The following is a 23,429-nucleotide window of genomic DNA, read 5'->3' as shown; positions in this document are numbered from 1 at the left end:
ACAGCAATATTTCTCAGGGCTGGACAAGATGATCTCAAAGGTAGTGCTTTCACTCTTAGTAACAATTTCTGTGCTCTGGAGAAAGAATGAAAAATAAGTACAGGGTAGTAACTTTCTCATAAGGCAAACAATATTCAATTTAAAGGTTTGTCCTTCATTCTGAAATCAGCTTTCTTGTTATTAAAACTTCATTTACGAAACGATGGTGAAAGTACATGTCAGAAGGTCTCCTTTTCTTTTTGAATGTTCTTAGCGTAATAAGAAGTAGGTTACTTCGTCTCATTCTATAAACTTTTTCGAATTGTTACAGGGTTATGAAGTTCCACACAGGGAACCACTACATTAATATATTTTGCAATTCAAAATGTTCAGGGTACTCTACTTTTCCACAGCACTTGACAGTTTATTAAGCATTTCACATGAATGATCTCACTTGGTGCTCTGAAGTCTGCGAGATAATCTTATTTTGCAGAGTAAAAATAGAATTTAGGAAGGGTAAGCAACGATCAAGATTACACAGGTCATCAAAGAAAATCCAGATTGTAATCTGTATCTTGTGACTTTAAATGCTACCTGCTTTCTAATTGGCGAGTGGTTCATAAATCTGGCCAAACACTAGGGTCACAGGGAGAGTGTCTGAAAAACATCAAATGGATAAACCTGAATTTCTGGAGGATGGGCCTAAGAGCCCTATCTTTTAAGAGCTCTCCAAGGGATTCTGGAGGGCAGTCAAGTTTGGGGACCAGTACTCAACATCACACTGCCTCTGTCCGGCCAGCCTCACCAGGAAGAATAGGGGCTTTGGAGTCAGAGCTGGGTACTTGTGAGCGAGTCCTATAATATACCTGAGCCTCAGGCCTTCATCTGTGACATGAGGATAATGACACCTAATATGCAGAGTTGTAAATATTTTTAGAAATATACGTAAAGTGCCTAGATATGGTAGTTACTAAAAAATGGAGGATATTTTATTATTATTATTACTACTACTGTTACAGTGAATATAGTGTCTAATACGACGCCTAATATTACTGAATAAGGTATCTCTTATAAGCAGCAATGATCCTAGAATTTTCCTGAAGCAAATTCACTATAGATAACCCCCACATTTACGACTTTTGGAACTGTCAGCAGGTTCCAGTTCCCTCCTCTGTGAAATAGTTATAGTTGTAAATCGCTAAGGTACCTTTTTGACTCTAGAAGTCAAAGTCTCCATAATTTTATTTAAGCGTTAAAGCCTCAGATGGCTTTGAGGAAGTGGATTTTAGTTGAGTATTAAACAGGCATAACTGAAATAACTGGTATTTAAAAATGACAAATCTCTTAGTTATGCCGCCATGTCCTATCAAGGTAAGACTATGTCCAAAGCTAGACATTTGCATCTCTACAGTTTATAATTTATATCTGTCTATCATCAAAATTATTTGAAGCAGCTTACCAACAAATGTGATAATAAGACAACAATGAAGCCAGTAAAAGAGCTGAGAATTCCCCCAAAATGGGGTAGAAATGGAAGAGAAGGGAAAATGGGGCAGAGGAGATGACTTTTTTCAGGAAGCCAGGAGAAGCTCTTTATAAAAACTGTACATTTAAGCTAGCGTTAAGATTTTTGACAGTGTTTTTAAGATTATGAACATATGACTTCTTAATGTTTCTTACCAAAGACCACAAATGCTAATCACCGATATACAGATGCAACCTAAATAAAGGAACTTTTTTCTAAGTAGGATGGAATTCACGTATGTCCACTCTTTCAGGGTAGCAGTGAGTGCTTTTCTTTTGTTGACTAACCTCACTCTTGTTCTTCTGAAAAAGTATATACTGCATTTAAGTATTCCATCGTTATTCCGCTATCATCTTTTTGTGGATAAGAAAAATTTTTTAATTGTTTTGATCATGTCAAACGTATTATTGGCAAAGCCAAGTAAATCTTCAGGATTGTTATCCATTTGGGAAAACTTCTATCATATTCCTCTCTCACCTTGCTGTCTTTCTCACATTGCTCTCTTTCTGCTCCTTCCCTCCTTTTTAAAAGTCAAGTCGTTTTTAATCATAAAAAAAGGCCATTACGGTAATGGTAGCAAGAATCTAAAAATGATATCACTTACAAATTCGTATTAAGTGGTAGTTTTTGATTCCCTAAGCATGAGTGATTTGATTTTTTTTTTTTTTTTTTTTTTTTAACAACTATTCCCCTGCTCTGGTTATAGTCAAAATGAAAACTCCTTCTTGGTTTTAGACATTGTTTCCTTTCTGTTCCCGCTGTCACTGGCCTGGCCCAAGGTTCATGCTTCTCCTCACTTTGGCTGCTCTAAGAGCCTCCTTTTCAGCTGGTCTCTTTGCCTCCAGGGTCCTGAAAGTGGTCCTCACTCCACTTCAAGCATCCTGTAACTGCAGCTATATTCATCTTTCTAAAGCAGAGCTAGGGTTATGTCTATTCTCCACTAAAACTCTTTCTTGGCCACGCACTGCTGATCACGGTCTTGTCTGCCATTTCAAGACACCACGGTTTTCTCCCAAAATATCTCTCTCTCTCCTTACTGAGTACCTGGGGGGCATCCTGCTCTCTGGCCAAACTACTTGTTAGAATCTAAATGCAATCTGAACTCTTCCATGCCTTTACCTTACTATTGCCTCTAACGAGACAAATAAATGAAGAAAAGAATAATAACTAATTACAATTTCTGTGTACGTCACCACTCTATTCAGATATCCTCTAATTTACATTTGTCCCCAAATCTAACAGGTCACACTTATAAGAATCTAAGTTGAGGAGGCATGATTATTCTTGCTTCAGTCGTCAAGGTACATGAAGCCATTTGGCGGGGTTAGTTTAGGAAAAAAAGAGGCCACATTGAATTCCCATGCAGCAGAAACAAATGAAACCTAGTTTGCAGGTCAATCTTGTTTATTTTGGTTCATTCATCAGTATAATATAGTACCCACGACTCTGGACTAGATATCAGGGAACCTGAAATTTAATCCCATTTCTTCCATGACCAACCATATAACTTTCAGAAAATCACACAACTTTTCTGGTCCCTCGTTTTTTCTCATTTACAAAATGGAAATCTTTTTTTTTTTTGCGGTACGCGGGCCTCTCACTGTTGTGGCCTCTCCCGTGGCGGAGCACAGGCTCCGGACGCGCAGGCTCAGCGGCCATGGCTCACGGACCCAGCCGCTCCGCGGCATGTGGGACCTTCCCGGACCCGGGCACAAACCCGTGTCCCCTGCATCGGCAGGCGGACGCTCAACCACTGCGCCACCAGGGAAGCCCCTGTCTTTCTTTGTTCAAACACTACACATACATAAGAAATTATTATTGTGTTTATTTGCCATTCCCTACAACATAGTCCCTTTTTGTATATATTTGCTTTATAATTCTCTGTCATTCCCATAGCTTTTGTAGATTCCATAATTACATCTCAACACCACTGAGAGTTCTAGAGAAGGAAGCAAATACCAAGTATCACAAACGGTTCAAATATACTGCTTTTTAGGATGTTGATTAGATCACCTCTTAGGCCTTTCCTAGCTTTAAAATAGTAAAATAGTTACTGATATGTAAACATCACTCCATCCTCCTAGCCAAGAAGTGCTTGGACTTGTCACAACTTATTTGTCTCATGACTCTAGACCTCATGAAGGTTTAGTATGTCTGTCTCTCTCTCATCTACACAGAACCTTGTAGGACGTCTCATACCTCTTGTAGTTCACACTACAGCTATTCCTTTTACATCTGAAAACAGATTTAGCTTTCAAATAGACATGTGAATTTGAAACAACAAACTACTGAAAGACATTTTAGGTTTATTCTTATATGGCTAGTTGTGATATCAGAAATTCTGAAGAGAGAAAAATTTCAACCAACGTCTTCTTGGGAGAGGCAAAGATTCTCAAATTGTCTACTACGTGAAATTTAAAAGTATAATCGTCAAGTATAGCACACAGGAAACTGTAGCAACTGCTTGCTCCAAAAACTAGGCAGGTCATCCTAATCCAAAGTCTAGACTTTGAACTCAAGATGGCAAACATATGAACTCTCCCTCACCTTACTAACTCCCCACCTAAAGTAGACATTGAAAAATTGATACCAGAAATCAAATCTCTTTGCCTCTCCCTGTTAAAGATTTATCTGGCTGAATTCGACCTAGTTGACACTGCCATGGCTTTTCCTACAATTAGTCTAAATTTTCAGCATAACTGTAGATAGAGAAGCAACAAGTTCTCGTACAGTGTATGTGGAGATTTTAGAGCCAGTCTCACCTGAGCGATGATGAAGCTCTAAGTAAATGAAAGTTGATGCCTCTGAATACAGATAAACACACACACACATCCCACATTATTTCAGGGACAACCAAGGTAGAGGTAATTTCAGAGCCTAGTACAAAAGTGATACACAATGTTGAAGAATTTTGGTTCTTCTATATTGAAGTGAGACTCAAAGGAAGAAGAAACTCTAGTCCACTTTTCCTTAACACATAATACAGCTCTTGTAGCTTTAACTGAAGCTGAACCTCAATTTTCAAATAGGTCATTTGTAAACTCCAGAAAAAGTAACACTGATTCAGATAGCAGGACTACACAACAGCTACTGACACAAAACCCTCTGGAAAAATAGAATGAAAAGAAGCCAGCACTTACTTGGCACAAACCACTGATGCACATATCCAAAGATTCTGTGTAGCAGCGAGTCCCATCTAAAACTTTAGGTGCAAGTTCAACAACTAGGGCTGTTCCTTTGGCCTGGCACTTGAGGGAACATGGGTTGTCGGGGTCGTTAGACACAGGAAGCCATTCATAAAACTGGCCATGGTGCTTGACATCATTATGAGCTGAGCACTGCTGCGCTCGGAAATCACCTGCTTCTGGTGGGCAGTCCTGGAGAAGAAAAAGAGGGAAGGGAGAAGCACAGGTTAGGAGAACAGCCTCAAACAGAAAACTAGAGCAGCTATGTGCTCCAGGTCTTAGGAAACAAAGCAAATGTTCTGTCGTTACAGATGGACCCTCCCATAGCATCTGAAAGGTTATATGATTATTTGGCCCTCAGAAGGTAGAGATTTGAGAAAAGCCATCACCTTGAAATATATTTTCTGATAGAAGTGAAATGGGAAAGAAACCAACTTGAAATAGATCTGATGGATACTAGTTGGGAAAGTAACCACCTTGAAATATATTTTCTCAAAGACGTTTATTTGTCCATGGAGTTCCTCCACATTGTAATATTTTTGTTTCCTTGTAATTTAAGTAGAACTGAGTATAGTCACAGGGTTAGTTAAAAGTATCACTGTCATTTTCAGTTCTGATACCAAAAGCTATGACAAAATGTTATTTTAGCAACTAGGAGCAAGAAGTTATGATGATTTTGTTCAAAATTTTTTTGTGGGGTTGTTTGTGAGTTTTTTTCTAAAGCAGTATACTTAGGTTACACAGTATCCAGAATTAAACAGGGAGACCAAAATAGAGAAAACAGCACTTACACCTGAATTTCTTTGGCTTCAGGCAGCATGGCTGAATGTCTTGGACTCCCTCCTCAGATGGGAGTTGGATGCAATATGGTGGGTCTCTATGGGCCTACGTTTCCTTGTGTTTAGAACAGAGGCAATGATAATACTCAGCTCTCAAGGTCATAGTCAGAATTTCATGAGCTTTTGTTGGCCATGTACTGGCACAAGGAAGACAGTACATGGTAGCTATTATTGTGATTATTTAATGAAGCCACTGAAGAGAAAGTGTTGTTGGAGAATTAGGAAAGTCTCTGAATTTGAATTTGAAATCACACTGTATGAGACCAGCAGAAAACAAGAATGTTTTACGTGTGTGTGTGTGTGTATATATATATATATATATATATATATATATATATATATATATACACATTGCTGTACGCGGGCCTCTCTCTGCCGTGGCCTCTCCCATTGCGGAGCACAGGCTCCGGACGCGCAGGCTCAGCGGCCATGGCTCACAGGCCCAGCCGCTCCGCGGCATGTGGGATCTTCCCGGACTGGGGCATGAACCCGTGTCCCCTGCATCGGCAGGCGGACTCTGAACCACTGCACCACCAGGGAAGCCCTACATGTATATTTTATAAATGGAATTTTAAAATGTAAGACCATAACTAACCATGGCTATTATCTAATAAATGATAAACTGTAGTGAAAACAATTATGATTTAATTTAAAAAAGACAAATATCACCTCTCCCTCGGAGAAGCTGTTTGATAAGTAGGTCTATTTTATTGTACATGCATTCAGATTAGGATTTATTATGGAAGATTGTAGAATATCCATCTACAAGGATGGGTATTAATGACAGGGAAGACTTTCATTAAAATTTTTAATCTTAAATAATGCATTTTCATGTAGCCTTTTAGCAGTTCCTGATTACTACATTATCACTTTTAAGAGTTCTCTTTTACAATGTTTCTTCTTCTGAAAATCTATTTACATTTAAATAAACATTGAGAGAATAACATTATGCTATTTTATAAAATGAAATCCTGACTCTTTCCTCAAATTTCAGTGTTACTATTAAGTAGCATATAACAAGCCTTTAATATTTCAGAAAGCATTAATTCTTCCTAGGCAAAATGGGTGTAAACAATTACTTATTTCAGTTGAAGTTAAACTAGCTCAAAATACAATATAAATTCTCGGGCTTCCCTGGTGGCACAGTGGTTGAGAGTTCATCTGCCGGTGCAGGGGACGCGGGTTCGTGCCCCGGTCCGGGAGGATCCCACACGCCGCAAAGCGGCTGGGCCCGTGAGCCTATGGCTGCTGAGCCTGAGGGTCCGCAGGCTGTGCTCCGCAACGGGAGAGGCCACAACAGTGAGAGGCCCGCATACCGCAAAAAACAAAAACAAAAAACAATATAAATTCTGAAAGGCATTTTATTGTTAGTATCATATATGGTCTCAGAGTGAATAAAATGTAATACTAAAGGAAAAGAATAAATTTTATTTATTCTTTAAATAAATAAAGTATACATGGGTACCCAACAAGGCTTAAGTGATTTTGAATACTGTCTGAAAAAAATTTAAAGATCATTAAACCAGTCAATAAGTGTGTGTTCCACTTTGTTGTGATAGTTAGTTGTTTGTTATAAGAAATAAAATAAAACTCACAATCTGCAAACCTATGCTATAAATCACAAAACAGGTAAATTGTATGATGCAACACAAACTATCTGAACTCAGATGTTTAACCCCATCTCCTTTCAGATGATGTGTTCCAAGATAAGAACACAAACAAACTTAATGTTAATTATTCATGAACTTATGTTCCAAAGGCAAGACCACAACTTGCGCAGTTTACAAATCCTACCACTCTCCAACTAGACCTCATTTACTAGCTTCTGTCCCGAAATAACCCTGTGATTAACTACAGCCCCAAACTCTGCAAGTCTTCTTCCCTAAATTCCCCCATCTGAGAAACTACAGGCTGTCACGGTGCTTCTTCCCCTTGTTTAGCAAGTTTAATAAAACCAGCTTTATATGATTAACATGTTTCCCTGGTGGCCGCTGCATGGGGGCTTCCACAGTTGAACTGATAGTTTAATTAATAATTTTTAAATAAAGTATTTTCAGTTGCATAATACCTGGCATTCCAAGAGTCAGCTGATTACTCAGTAGTACAGAAGAAATACTGAAGTGGACTCAATAAAGCAGAATACTGAGCAGACTGTTTAGAATGGTCCCAAACTTCCCTCAATTACTTTTACCTTCTTTTTCTATAAATAAAAGTGAATCAGCTACAAGGGAATTTCAGGGTCAGGTTGAATCACCTCTGCATTAAGTAAGAAGGATAATATATAATTAAGAGACCTCTGAGTATGAACCTGAAATACTTTTCTGTATTTATCCAATTGCAAGAAAGGAGTGTCAATTACATTTTAAAACTGATGTTACATCATCTTAGTACAGACATAAAACTCCTACAGAATCTCTTATGAGTCCCCGCTGTTCAACAAAATGTGTTGAGTCTTCCCACCTTTACTAAAATAAATAAGACTGAAAGTCAGTCAAAAGTAAAATTACTAAAAAGTGAAGCTACACTATTAAGACTTTTTGGGTTTCTTTTCAGTGACAAAAAAGTAGACATATCTAAACACATCACAGAGAATCAACAGGCAGACAGATGTTCCTGTTTGCCATTCACCTATATCTACTAGCCCTGAGAACACCTGCTATAGGTTTTTATAAACTTTCACAACCGGAGAAATGTCTCTGAGAATAATAATGCTTGCGAACACCTTTACTCACTTTTATCACTATGGTCTTTCCTCCTGCCCCTACTTCTGCAGGGGTGGGAATATATATTTTGCTACATTGAGAATGCACTTAAAACCTGGAGTTCAGAGTTGGAAACTGAACTTGAACCTTCTTAATGTTTGAGTTTATTTGTACTTGGCAAAATGCAACTTCCTGTTTTAAGAAAAATGACAAGAAGGCTTATAAAACAGGTTCAGAAAGCTTCTTGGACATCAAATCGCTCTTATAAAATAACATTTTCATGATTTAGGTGTAAATGAATCAGAAACATATGAATCAAATTTCCCTTGAAATACACATGTTTAAAAATTAAGGGAAGAAGGATTTGGCAAACGCTTCTTTTGTTGAACCCAAAACATCTCAAGCATAGTTCAAGACACTCACTGAACTCCTGATGCATCTGGAATCACCCAGCTGCAGGAGTGGAAACTCAAGCAAAGTCATCATAGTTTCTTGTCCCACAAGTATCAGAAAAATAATTACAATAACTCTTACTTGTATACAGATTCATTATGTACAAAGTTTTTAGTTTTGAATTATAATTTGATGCATGAAACCACTACAGTTCTTGATCCTCCTAAAAAGTTAGATTTAGAAACTGATAAACCTAACTGCTTTGAAAAATATTTAACATCCTATCCTGGGCATCATTTTTGAAATATCTCATAGGTACTAATGATGAAGACAAATGAAATTGCTGAAAATTCTCATAGCTATCTGAACTAGACACATCCCCCACCAAGAACCTGGCAAAAAATAATGGTGTGGGAAAGATGCTCTGGACTAAAGACCCCCAGCTTTCAGCCAGAAACACTGTCCAGTAGAAACAGAGCAAGAGAGAGCAAAGGAATGCATTTCTTGGCCTTCTGTCTATTTCCAACTAACTGTAATGCCTGAGGATTGACAACTGTGTGTCAGGCTACTGAGCTAGGGCTTCCTCACTCTGAAAAAAAAATATTTTATTTAACATAGTCAGATGATCCCATGAATTACTGCATTTAGCCATTTAATACAGTATAATACTTTTTCTCTCCAATTTTAAAGCACTCAATCCTAACCATGTCAGAGTGTTCTTCTTTAAAAGCACAAAAATAAAAGCTGACCTTTAATGTACTCCCATTATAATTCGTAAAGTCCGTGGAGTTCTGCCATAAATGAATCCAATTCAAAACATTTTCTGGTTAATTAACTAGCCAGTGGGAAAGATAAGATGGATCCCAGATGTCCCCTGATGATGACAGGTGGATCAGATTACATTGTGGGACAAAAGAGGGTCAAGCTTCCCAGAGTTTACTCACTGGGTGAAACGTAGAAGATTATAATCTCAGCAGCTAAGGGTGGTAGCATCAGAAAGGCTTTTAAAATGGTTCTGAAAAAATACAGATTCAGGGTCAGGAGAAACGTAACTTTTTCTCTTTTTCAAGATGACATTTTCCTTCCTGAGGGATACCCTTCTGCTCTACCTCTATCCTTAAGTATTCGGTGGTTGGCCTTTTCTCCTAATTTTGCCGTTTCAATGAAATTATTATATGAGTGCCATGGTAGAGATGCCATATTCTGATTCTTTGGTCTTATTTATAAAGTCAATATTAATACCTGATAGTATCAAGAAAATACTGGAAATTGTATTTAGGTGACCACTTGGACTGCAGTAACTGAAGAAATCTATCCTTCTCACTGCATTTCCCTATCTCGTAACTGTTCCTCCAAATTCCGTGTCTCCCCTCCATCCTGTCCTAAATCACTCACCCTCCATAAAAATTACTGTGCAAGAAAACAAAACTATAATTGCTTAATAAGGTGTCCAGTCTATCCTCCAGAAATTTGAGATTGCGACTCCATGATGAAAACATATAAGGAAATTTATCAGCTACTTGATGACTTTAGAAAATTTTATTAGTGCTAAGTTTTACCCTCAGAATATTAGGAACCCTCAATGGTCTGATGGTAAAATGGAAAAAGATTACCATAAAAGATTTCTGCAGAATAAGTAGATGGAAGCTCTGAAGAAAATGCACCCTCAAGTTCTCAAATCTCAGCACATAAGTAGACACCTTTTATATATTTTGGCTTTACTACTTGGCTTTCTGCCTCTTTTATTTGAAGTTGAGCTGAGACTACTAAACAGTAATTATCCACTGATGCAATCCAATCTAATACGATATTTTGTTCTCAGAAACATAATTAATGTTTCAATTTCTATTTCCAACTCAGACTCCCTTCTCCTGAACTCCAGTCATATATACAACTGCTTCCTCACCATCTGGATGTCTAAGATATCACAAACTCATCATGTCCAAACTTGAATTCCCAATCCCCTCTTTCCGCCCCCCAGAATTTGTTTCCTCTGAAGCCTTTACCATCCCAGTCAATGCCAATTCCATCCTTTTCAGGCCCCAAATCTTAAAGCAGCGGTTCTTATACTTGAGTGTGCATCAGAATCACCCGGAGGGCTTGATCAAAATACCAGATTATTAGGGCTCCATCCTCCAGAGCAGGGGAAACGTGCCGCACAGCAGGAGGTGAGTAGTGGGTGAGTGGGCGAAGCTTCATCTGCCATTCCCCATCACTCGCATTACAGCCTGAACCATATCCCTCTGCCCCCCAACCCCCACGGAAAAATTGTCTTCCACGGAACTGGTCCCTGGTGCCAAAAAGTTTGGGGACCTCTACTCCAGAGTTTCTGATTCAGTAGATTTGGAGGCGGGGGGTAAAGGAATTTGCATTTTTAACAGGTTCCCCAGTGATGCTGCTATTGCTGGTTTGGTGACCACACTTTGAGAACCACTGCCTTGGAATGATCCTTGACTTTCACATCCAATCCATCAGGAAATGCTGGTTCTATACATAAAATTATACAGAATCTGACCACAAACTCGGCCAAGCCACCATCATGTCTTGCCTGCATTATTACAATAGTCTCCTAACTGATCTTCCTTCTTCTACCTTTGCTTTCCAAGAGACTTCTGTCAGAGCAGCCAGAATGACCTTATTAAAGCAGAAAGCAGATTGTGTCACATTTCAGCTACAACTCTGCCGTGGCTCCTCACTTCACTCAGATTAAAAGCCAAAACCCTCATCACAGACAGAGGTCAAGACGTGGCCCCATCACCTCCTTCTGTCTTCCTTATGCCCTTGGCTCCAGCCACACTGGATTCCCACTACACCTTGAACACTCCAGGAATACACTTACTTTAGGACACATGCGTTATCCATCCCTTCTGCCTAGAATTCTCTTTGCCCAGATTTCAGGCGGCTAATTAACCTCAACCTCTATCAAGTCTTGCTCAAATATCACCTTCCCAATGAGACCTACCTTGACTTTTCTGTGCAAAATTGCAATTCCCACTACTGATTCCTTTTTATCCTCTCAAGTTTTCCTTTTTTCCTTCACACTTAATGACCTTCAAGTACACCGCATAATTTACTTATTTATTATGCTTATTTTTTGTCTGTGTCCTTCCACTAAAGTATAAGCTCCAGGAGGATGGGGATCTTTGACTGTTTGGCTCGCAAGCTATTATATACCAGTACGCAAAAGAAATTTTTTTGAGAATGAATGACTAACACATCAAATACATAAAACAGAAGTCATGTCTTTCATTGTAGAAACTCCTATTCTTAAAATCTTGCAGGGAATCTAAATCTTGATAGTTTCCTAATCAAGGAATCTTAGAAAATCTTGATGAAATATCTATTTTTTCTTCTTTTTTTGAAATACAGATTGACAAGAATACTTTTTATTTCAGATACTAGGGAAACTGAGTAGGGATCCTTGCCTACTTTCTGAATAGGCAGATTGATGGTTCTTCCAGCATGTAAACAAATTTAATAGGGCAATATTAAGAAACATAAAATGTGCTGAAATAATTATTCCATAAATAGTTGTAAATTTTATATAACATTCACTGTTATATGCATGCACTATAAAGCACTAATGTTAAGGTATCAAGCTTTATACCCGAATTTTGGCCACCTGCTTATACTAACATCAACATCATCAAAAGCATTTATTTGTGCAAGACTGCTAGCTGCTATAAAAAATGAAATTAAACACAGTCCCTGCCCTGTCTAGAGTCTATATGGAGACAGTTCTATTATATTTCAAGAACATAATATTTAAATCTCAAACACATCGCTATCAGTGCAAAGAACAGAAAATGGGGTCGATTTTGGAAGAAGGTGGTGTCACCGCAGGTAAAGGTCACTCTTGTCTCATTCTTCCTCCTATTTGAAAATACCAACAGACTTTCTTGGGACACTATATTTTCATGTATAATATATAAGACATATTTAAGAGTCCTTTGTTTTGTTCCTTTTTCTTCCTGGTATAAAAGATTTACAGATTTTCTTTATTTTCCTTCCAAAGCATCAATACTTCTGGAAAGTAAGTGCCTATGAAAATGAATCATTAACCATTTTAACGCCTTACTATGGATCAGGGTCGGGCCCTATAAAATAACATCTTTACAGATTTGTGGTCCTGTAAAATAATATGGAACTCTTAAGTTTATTCAAGCTTTGGGTGTGCCCTACTCTGGGCCCACTAAGTGAATGCTGGTTACAGGTATATTAAAGAGCTCTAAACCAGTCCAAATGTGTTTATCCAGGTCCAGACATAAGAGACTCAAAATATATCACACAATAAATCATTAACCCCACCCTACTTACTTCATTAGAGCTTGTTATCTGAAAACAAGTGCTCTGCTTGGCTAGTTTTTAATGTCTCCAGGCATTTGACAGCTGATCTAAGTAAAAACATTTAAAACATTTCATTTTAAAAGTTCGTTTTTTTCCTCCCCCGTTTGGGTAGCTTTTATTTCAGTGTGTTTCTTTTTTCTCCTTTGAACAATGCAGACTTTTGGAATCCAATTCCCTTGAGGGATTTGTAGGCCTGGTTGTTGTTTGTCATATTAGACTCTTAAAATTCTCTCCATTTTGAAAATATTCATTCCCTGAGGGCTTTTATTGTTTTTAGTCCCTTTCTCTGAATTAGCTCCAATTTAGCAGTATCTTTTCTTAAATCAGCATTTCTGACTTTTTACTGTTTTTTATTATTGTCTAAAATCAATGTTCTCTCTCTCCCCAAAGTAACATATTCGAAGTGGTAATTTGTAATCCTTTCTGGAACATGGCATACAATTTCATTTTAAAAGCATTCAAGTCTACAGGGTTTTTTTGTTTGTTTTCAGACTGTATTTACCAAAATATTTGCGGTGGACAGTCAGGTTAGAGGAAGGACTCATATAAGGGAAATATTTTAGCATGTAAATACTTAAGCTGTTACTACTGCTGGGGCCTGCTGGGTAACAAATTCATTATGTTTCTATTTATAAGTGGGAAAGGTAGTAAAGCTTGATATATGACAAAGGAGCAAATACGGAGGCTGAAGCTGTCTTCCGGCGCTTACGCCAGCTGCTTAAAGAAAACTGGAAAAAGATACCACCCAGAGCAATTCAAAGATAAATACAGGAATCCCCTGCTTTTCCAAAGTTCGCTTTACGCCATTTTGCTTTTACGAAAGACCTTACATTAGTACCTGCTTTTGCCAAGCAAAAGAAATCCGAAGAGGATTTTTGCTTTTACAAAAAGAGGTGAAAAGCAAAATGGTGTTCAGTGTTTATTTTGCAGCAGGCCTAGACACCCACCCCAAGCAGGGAAAGTGGCGCCACCAAGCTCCTTCCCCAGGAACTACACTCTGCATCTCAGCATCAAGCCTACATTTGAACGGTGTCTATGAGCACCCGTGCTTTAACTCCATTTATTCTGTGCACCTGTTAGCAAGATGCATCCTAAGGTAATTGCTTCTTTGTTTTATGCCATTTCAACTTAGAAAAGGTTTCATAGGCATTCTCTACTTTCAGATAGGGGAGAAACCTGTACCATGTTAGACAATTCAGAGAAGACCATAGTATTCTCTTCTCTTCTCCATCCCTGTCTATAACAAACTGCCTAGTGTTGCCTGCAAGCTTAACTTCTTTTCGGCTGTCACTGAATCCTGACAGCTGTCTGTTTTCCTGGCACTGTATCTAATCAATGCTCTTTTTTGGAGGCATGTAATACAGTACCATGAACACCTCTTGAAATACCTCTGTCCTTGAAATACTTCTGGGCACTCGATAGGTAAGTTTTTTGAAGCAAGCAATTTAAGGTTCCTGAGTTACTTCCTACAAAGCTGACATCAGGCTGCTATTTGAATTATTATCCAGTCAGTTCACTGAAGTTTATATTAGGAGTGAAGCTGCTTCCCAGCTTGGAGAAGGTTCCAGGTCAATGGGTAGAGGAGAAAGACATCTATTCTCCAATCAGTGGAATGGAATAGTGCCTCCTCTCAGCCAGATTCCTCTTTGGATGGTAGATTCTAACCCTGACCACAAATACAAGTCATCCTGGCAAGAGACAGGTTTCCAAAGAGAGGAAATCAGATGTCCTCAGACTGTACATGGTACCAGTGAAGATTAGCTGAGTCTTTCCTTGTAGACTGTGGAGTGAGGGGAAAGAGTAAGATTACCATGGATAAAACGATCAAGAGCTTAATGACGTTCTCTTCCTTCCCTTGTCTCTTCCCAACTTCTAGATCAGAATTCCTATTCCAGACACCCACGTTCATGATTTACGACATAAACTGACCTTTTAAATGAAGTATTCTCAAGTGGCTGGAAGCTTCATCATGGGTATGGTGACAATACTTTCCACAGCAAACGTTAGAATTCATGCTTGATAAATTTGAGGATACTTATGGCAACACCAGGGAAATCATTGAAAGTGGGATTATCTTAGAAAAACTGGGTAGCCACGGAATCAGAACAAAGCAGAAAGTAAAACAAGCAGGGTGGGGAGTTTCAACTCAATTGGTGTCAGGCAGTGGTCCTGGGTAGAAGGGAGACCCCCTCCCCCATAGGTCTGCTGTAGGGTAGAGTAAAAGCTTGCCTTACATAACCAGAGAAAGAGTCCACCCTTCCGTTTACTGTGCTCAAGTGGGACCTAGAAATTGTTTGCTATCTTTCCCCAGTTCCCTTTCTAAATTTCTTTATTTTCTCCATTCCTAGGAGCCCAGGACCTACGTGCTGTCACAAATCATACCTCTGCCTTCTCTTTTCACATCCCAAACCTCCTCTTCACCCTGCAGGAGAGGATGGGTCCATCACTGCTCCTTTAATGCTTTTCTTACCAGCTTCCAAATTGGCAGCTATGAATTGGACAGCTGGGCACTCTTTTCAGAACACAGTGAAATGCGTCAGTTCCTAAAAAAACCCCCAAAAAGGCTATCCCTCCGAAGGATCTCAATATTCACCCTGGCATAAAGGGGACTGGCACTGTCATATGGTGGCTCTGTAGGCAAATGGGACAGAAATGAGTTAGGACCAGTACAACGTTTAAATCAGTATTGGCACATAGTAAGCACTCAATAAATGTCAGGTATTATTAATATTACCAACACCATGGAGGGGAGCATTATACAGCTCCTGGGGGCTTCAGAGGAGCCTGAGACAGTGCTTGTTTCATCCAGCTTTGCCTTCCCCATTGCCTTGCTGCCTCTAGCACTACTTTATTTAGTTGTTTTAACATAATTTTAATTAAAGGGACTTAAATGAATGTCTTAACATATGAGTCTAATCAAATACTATCCTGTGCTAAATTTATTGGGTTCTAAGTTTGATGGATGACAACACTCAACTTTGTTTATGCTTCTTAGTTTGCTGATCTTGGACTATGGACATATTTTAAGAAACCAAAAAAAGAATTAGAGAAATATATTTCCTGACCCCTAAAACCCAGTATTTTCAGGTTGTCCTCTGAAGCCTGAAGCACTTCCCCTGAGCCCCCGTCTCATCCTGAAGAGCCCTTGGCTTCCAAGTTGATTTTCCTCTCCTCTTCCCCTAAAACTTCCATTTCCTTCCGTGGGCTGTACTAGGGAAGAGGGACGACGAAAGCAAACTGATTCAAGCTATCTACAGTCAGGTTTGGATGAATCACAATGCTTTCTAATTAATCACTCCCAATAGCTATTAATTTCCATGCGTTCACAAAACACGGAGACACTAGCTAAGGCACTAGGCTAGGGTGAAAGGTCAGATATTCTACCTGCCTTCACGGTGCTCACAATTTAAAGGGGGAAGATAGGTATTGTGACCATAAATCAAGCTTTTAATCTAACGATAGAATTACAGGCAGAATGACAGACAATTCAAAACTGGAGGATAAGTTTTGGACAGAAGTCACCTCCCTTCTTATTTGGTCTCCTTTAAGGCTGAATCAGAAAAAGGAGTGAAGGAAAAGGGCCGCTGAAACTGTTTCTCCCCCTGAGTGTCCTCAGTTTTGCTATGGGGTCAGTCTGCTTTCTCTCTTCTATATGGTGTGACAATACAACAAATACCTCAGCAGGTTTCCGAAGGGAGCTGACCTAGCTTTACCTGTTCCATAGCCTCAGATCTCCCCTCTTCTCTCCATCGACCCCACACCTTATATCAGAATAGCTGCCATTCCCTCAGTGCTTTGCTGCTCTGGCTTACATTATCCAACATGGCCTCCCTGTATTCACCTGGCTGAGTCCTTAAAGCTTAAGTATCACTTCCTGGTTTCCTTCTACAACAACAACTTCTTATCCTCAGGCTGAGAGAGGCAGCTCCCTCTGAGATGCCATAGAATCCTATACATACCTTCATCCTTGGACTTAACACACTATATTATATTCTTGGTTTACCAAGGGCCTAGTAACAGCCTGGCACAAAATCAATGCTAAATAAATATCTGTCAAGGATTGAATTAAGGGACTTCCATATGCAACAATATATAGAGCCAGATATTTTGACAAAGCTTCCCACTACAGAACACCTAAAAATTCTACATTCAAGTAAAAGTAACATTTAAAAAAATGTTATATGCACAACTGGACTGGCAAGGAAGTTTCCATAGAGACAAAAAATTTGAGAAAGCATAAATTCACAGAGGAAATTGATGGATGTCCAAAAAGGATCTGTTGGTTTCTGGTGGTTTACAACTTTCCATTTTAGTAGGCTATAAGAGCAGGAGACAATGGATAAAGTGTATAGACTGCAAGATGTGGAAGAGGATCAGATCCCCTCATAATGCCAAGACCCTAAGCAAAACCCTCAGAGAAAAAGTAAACTAGGAAAAGAAACAAAACACTTAGCTTCTGGAAAGGGCCAAAAAATGTAGATAGTAAAAATATTAGTGGTTTCTGGGTATGGAGGAGGGAGCAATGAATAGGCAAAGCACAGAAGATTTTTAGGGCAGTGGAAATATCATATTCTCTATAAAACTACAATGGTGGATACATGTCATACATTTGTCCAAACCCATAGAATGTACAACATCAAGAGTGAACTCTAATGTAAAGTATGGACTTTAGGTGATAATGATGTGTCAATGTAGGTTCACTGATTGAAATAAATACACCACTCTGGCGGGGAATGCTGATAGTGTGGAAGGCTGTGCATGTGGTGGGCAGGGGGCACATGAGAGATCCGTATTTTCTGATCAGTTTTGCTGTGAATCTAAAGCTGCTGTAAAGTTTATTTAAAAAAATAAAACGGGCTGATAACAACAAACCAAACCAACTCAGCTTCATGAAGGGAAATAATAAGGAAACTTGCCTATCTCAACTTGGCTATGGGTTAAGGGTGGGGCTAGAATTCTCTTTCTAGGGACTCATGAGAGTTCAGGACACAATTCGCACAACACGGACAATGGAAAATTTAGTTTAAAATGGTCTTGATGATCTTGAGAAAGAAAAACGGAGCTGGAGGAATCAGGCTCCTGGACTTCAGACTATACTACAAAGCTACAGTAATCAAGAAAGTATGGTACTGGCACAAAATGAGAAACATAGATCAATGGAACAGGATAGAAAGCCCACAGATAAACCCACACACGTATGGTCACTCAGTCTATGGCAAAGGAGGCAAGAATATACAATGGAGAAAAGACAGCCTCTTCAATAAGTGGTGCTTGAAAAACTGGACAGCTACATGTAAAAGAATGAAATTAGAATACTCCCTGTCAAAAAAACAAACAACCTAATCAAAAAATGGGTGGAAGACCTAAATAGACATTTCTCCAAAGAAGACAAACAGATGGCCAAGAGGCACATGAAAAGATGCTCAACATCACTAATTATTAGAGAAATGCAAATCAAAACTACAATGAGGTATCACCTTACACCAGTCAGAATGGCCATCATCAGAAAATCTACACACAATAAACGCTGGAGAGGGTGTGGAGAAAAGGGAACCCTCTTGCACTGTTGGTGGGAAAGTAGATTGATACAGCCACTGTGGAGAACAGTATGGATGTTCCTTAAAAAACTAAAAATAGAACTACCATATGACCCAGCAATCTCACTACTGGGCATATACCCAGAGAAAACCATACTTCCAAAAGATACATGCACCCCAGTGTTCACTGCAGCACTATTTACAATAGCCAGGACATGGAAGCAACCTAAATGTCCATCAACAGAGGAATGGATAAAGAGGATGTGGTATATATATACAATGGAATATTACTCAGCCATAAAAAGGAACGAAACAGTGCCATTTGCAGAGATGTGGATGGACCCAGAAACTGTCATACAGAGTGAAGTAAGTCAGAAAGCGAAAAACAAATAGCGTATATTAATGCATGTATGTGGAATCTAGAAAAATGGTACAGATGAACCTATTTGCAAAGCAGAAATAGAGACACAGACATAGAGAACAAATGTATGGGCACCAAGCGGGGAAAGGGTGGTGGTGGGATGAATTTGGAGACTGGGGTTGACATATATACACTACTATGTACAAAAGAGATACTAATGAGTTCCCTGTGCTACTGTATAGCACAGGGAACTCTACTCAGTGCTCTGTGGTGACCTAAATGGGAAGGAAATCCAGAAAAGAGGGGATATATGTATACATGTAGCTGATTCAGTTCTCTGTACAGCAGAAACTAACACAACATTGTAAAGCAACTACACCCCAATAAATAAAATAAAATAAAATGGTCTTGGTTAGTACTGATCACCACCTCATTCCAATATCATCGTCCTCAAAAGCAAATGTAAATTCTCCTAGAAAGTACACATGTAAATCCAGGCTACAAGAAACTCTCTCTTAAATGCCAACAATCATGAAAGCACATAGAAATATCACAACATATATGAGGAAACAAGGTAACATGAGACGATAGAAGCAAGAAAATCAAACCGACAGAAAGTTACCATAGTTAAATTATTAGACACAGGATACAAAATAAGAAAATACAATGTACTTAAGAAAAAATTTTAAAAAGAATGGTGAACATATAACCAAAGAAAAGTGTAATCAGATATACTTTACAAAGAAACAAATAGAACTTAAGTAAATGACAAATATAAATGACATTAGAAATTTGATATGCGGAATAAAAAGCATATTAGTCACAGCAGGGGAGACGAACTGTTCAATGGAAGAAAGAGTTGAACAAATTATACAAAATCCAGGACAGAGAGACAAAGATACAGAAAATATGAACAACAGAATAAGAAATATGGATTATATAGAGCAAATCATTTCCTGAGAATTTTCCAGAAATAATTAAAAATACAAATCCCCAGAGTTAGAGGCCAAATGAAAATCAAACAGGATAAATAATGATCTGTTCCTACACAAACTATAGCTAACTGAAGAATGCCAATAATAAAGATAAAATCATGAAAGAAGTAAGAGAGAAAAGACAAAGGAAGAAGAATTAGAATGACAGCTGACTTCTCAACAGCTACAGTGGAAATTAGAAGTCAGTGGACAATTATCTTCATGTTGAGAGAAGATAACTATCAACCTAGAATTATTTTCACAGCAAAAATCAATTTTAAGAGAAATAAATACAGATATTTTACATAAACAAATACAGAAAACAACTAAGAGAACTTATTTTCACTGAGCCCTCACCAAAATACCTCCTAAAGGATATACTCCAGATTGAAAAAAATAGAGCCTTGAAGAAGATCTGTGATTTAAGAAAAAATATGGATCAAAGAACATGGAATATTTTCAAGTATACCTAAATAAACAATGACTATATAAAGTAATCTGATAATAAAGGTGAGCTGACTATATAAAGCAGATTGTATAAAATACTAAATCTGTGAGGTTAATAAAAATAGAGCTAAAACACATGACAACAAAAGCTCATAAGTCTGAAGGAGGGAAATCAGAGTTAAAATGTTCTAAAAGATTTAAATTGTTTGGTAGGCAGGTATTGATGCTACTTAACTTTGGTCTTCAAGTATGCACATTAAAATTTAGAGTATCCATAAAAGAATAGAAATTGATGTATAACTTTAAAACCAGCAAAGGGAAAGAGTAATAAGAAAAAGAGAGTCTCAATAGTTCAAAGAAGGCAAGAAAGATTAAAAAACCACTGGAAAAACAGGACAAATAGAGATTACAATGTAAGATGGTAGAAATAAATCCATATTACCAGTGAACACAGTGAACGCAAATAGAGCAAATAAAGCAAAAATCATCAGATTGCAATTAAAAATTTGTTTACATTAGATCCTCATAAACTTAAAGATAGAGAAAGGTTGAAAGTAAAAGAAGAGAAAAAGATGTATGAGACAAACCTAATCAAATGAAAGGTGGATTGGCTATATTAATATCAGATAAAACAGATTTAAAACCAAAAGCATTACTAGTGATAGAGATGATCACTACATTATAAATAAAGGTTAAATTCCCCAGGAAGATAAAACTATTTTAAAATATATATCTATCTAATAAGACAGGTTTGAATTATTCCAGACTACAAGGTGAAATTGGCAAATTAACCATTCAAGTATAATAGTTTTAAAATCCTTCTCTCAAGCAGGTTAAAAAAAGAATTCATTGAAGATGTAGGAGATTTGAAAAACACATTCAAAATGCTTGACATAAATAGAAGCTTACACCCTCAGATCAAGGAATACATGTTCTCTCCAAAAACACATGGATATTAGGTCATAAAACAAGTCTCAACAAACTTCAAAGAAACAGAATGCAAAGATCATTTTTAAAAACTTACAATGCAGTTGTTAGAGATTAATAAAGAAAGATAAATTTTCAACTGCCATAGATTTACAATTTAATAAACAGGCTTGTAAATAATTTATGACTTGAAGGGACCATAATGGAAATTGAAAAATACCTAGAACTGCATGATAATGAAAAATCTCCTTATCACACCATGGGAAGCAACCAAAGCAGTACTTAGTGGAACATCTACATGTGAAAACAAGACAGGCTGAAACTTAATACACTAAGCATCAAACCTAAGGCATTAGAAATAGTACAGTAAAATAAGTCCAAAGAAAGTAGATGAAAGAAAATAATACAAAGACCAATGAAACAGAAAAAACAAAACCATAGACTCAACAAAGCCCAAGAGCGGTTATTTGAAAAGACTAAAAAAATAAACTTCTGACAAACTTTATTCAATGATAAAATTAAGAAAAAAGAAATCCCAAACATACACTATAAGTGATGCAAAAGTGGAGACAGCTATGGATTCAGCCAAAGTTAAAAGATAGTTACAGGGCCTCCCTGGTGGTGCAGTGGTTGGGGGTCCGCCTGCCAATTCGGGGGACACGGGTTCAGGCCCTGCTGTGGGAGGATCCCACATGCCACGGAGCGACTAGGATCGAGCGCCACAACTGCTGAGCCTGCGCTCTAGAGCCCACGAGCCACAGCTACTGAAGCCTGTGCGCCTAGAGCCCATGATCTGCAACAAGAGGGGCCACCGCAATGAGAGGCCCACGCACCACAATGAGGGGTGGCTCCCACTCGCTGCAACTGGGGAAAGCCCACTCATGGCAGCGGGGACTGAACGCAGCCAAAAAGTAAATAAAATAAAAATAAATAAATTTAAAAAATATATATAGTTACAGAAAAAATATGGCCAACTTTAAGCCAAAAACTTTGAAAACTTAGTCTTAGAAAAATAATTATTCAAGAGGGAAAGGGAATGATTCAAGAAGAAGCAAAAATAATAACAATAAAAGTAAATATGTACGTAGAATTGAGTATGTATCAGGCACTGTCCTACATTGTTTATGTATACCCCCTCCTTTAATCCTCACAACAACCCTATGTGGCCCATTTTATAGATCAGTAAACACAGGCACAGTGAGGTTAAATGACTTTTACACAGCTAATAGGTCAAAGTTGAGATTAAACCTAGATAGTTTGGCTCCAAATTTCATTCTTTTGCCCACTATGCTATGTTTTGTATGCCTTTAAAGAAATTCAATCAGTTAATTAAAAAATCGTCCTACAAAAAACACCCCAAAAAACCTCACTCCTGATTTTATAAGCAAAGTTTACTAAACATGCAAGGAACAGACAACTGTATCTAAAATAAACTCTTTCAAAGACTAGAAAAAGAGAGAACATTCCCAATTCATTCTATCAAAACCAGATAAGGATTGTGTAAGAAAGAAAATTACTCATAAACATAGAGGCAAAAGTCTTAAACAAAATATTAGCAAACTGAAACCAGATGCTATGCAAAAAAATATACATGACCAAGTTGGGTATATTCCAGAAGTACACCCACAAGATTAGACACAAATTAAAAAGTCATATAATATCAAGCACTCGCAGGGGTATGGAACAAAAACGTGTACAATTCTGGTGGGAGTGTGAATTGAAGCAATCACTGTAGAAAACTTTGGCATTACCTTGTGAAGTTTGAACAAGCACTAGCTTGCTTTGTATTTGTTTACTGTCCTTTCTGATTATTTTTTCTCTAACTTCTATTTAATTGGTAAGATTCTCTTTATTTTCTAGTATTTCTTCTTGTTTTGAAACTAGAGATTATATTTCTATTCTTTTAATGGGTATTTTATTTCTTTTTCATATACATTTCAACTTAAATTTTCTAAAAGTCTAACTTTATTTTGTTTCTATCATTTTCCCAAAGGAAGGAAGGATTTTAATACATGCTAAACACTGAGAAGCTATTAACACACAAACATGAAATAAAAACAAAGCTAATGGTCAACAGTTGGTTTACTGACTGTATTCATTTTCTATTTGCTGCCTTAACAAACTACCATAAACCCAGGTGTTTAAAACACAAATTGATTATCTCACATTTCAGTAAAACAGAAGTCCAGGTACATGGCGGCTCAACTGGGTCC

At 37.9% G+C, this 23,429-nt stretch overlaps 1 protein-coding gene across 2 annotated transcripts in view; it reads right to left on the bottom strand.

The window, feature by feature from the left end:
- ADAMTSL1 (ADAMTS like 1) overlaps positions 1–23,429 on the bottom strand; it is a 480,443-nt gene that overhangs the window by 373,682 nt on the left and 83,332 nt on the right. Inside the window, exon 4 of one of the 2 annotated variants that reach the window (XM_032634986.1) lies at positions 4,645–4,881. In XM_032634986.1, coding sequence (XP_032490877.1) covers positions 4,645–4,881 — 237 coding nt within the window. Of the gene's footprint in view, positions 1–4,644; positions 4,882–23,429 lie in introns of those variants that run through there. The other variant, XM_032634985.1, reaches the window with a different exon arrangement.

Source organism: Phocoena sinus, chromosome 6, assembly GCF_008692025.1.
Source record: "Phocoena sinus isolate mPhoSin1 chromosome 6, mPhoSin1.pri, whole genome shotgun sequence".
Lineage (NCBI taxonomy): Eukaryota > Metazoa > Chordata > Mammalia > Artiodactyla > Phocoenidae > Phocoena > Phocoena sinus.
This window is presented reverse-complemented; position numbering and strand designations above follow the sequence as displayed.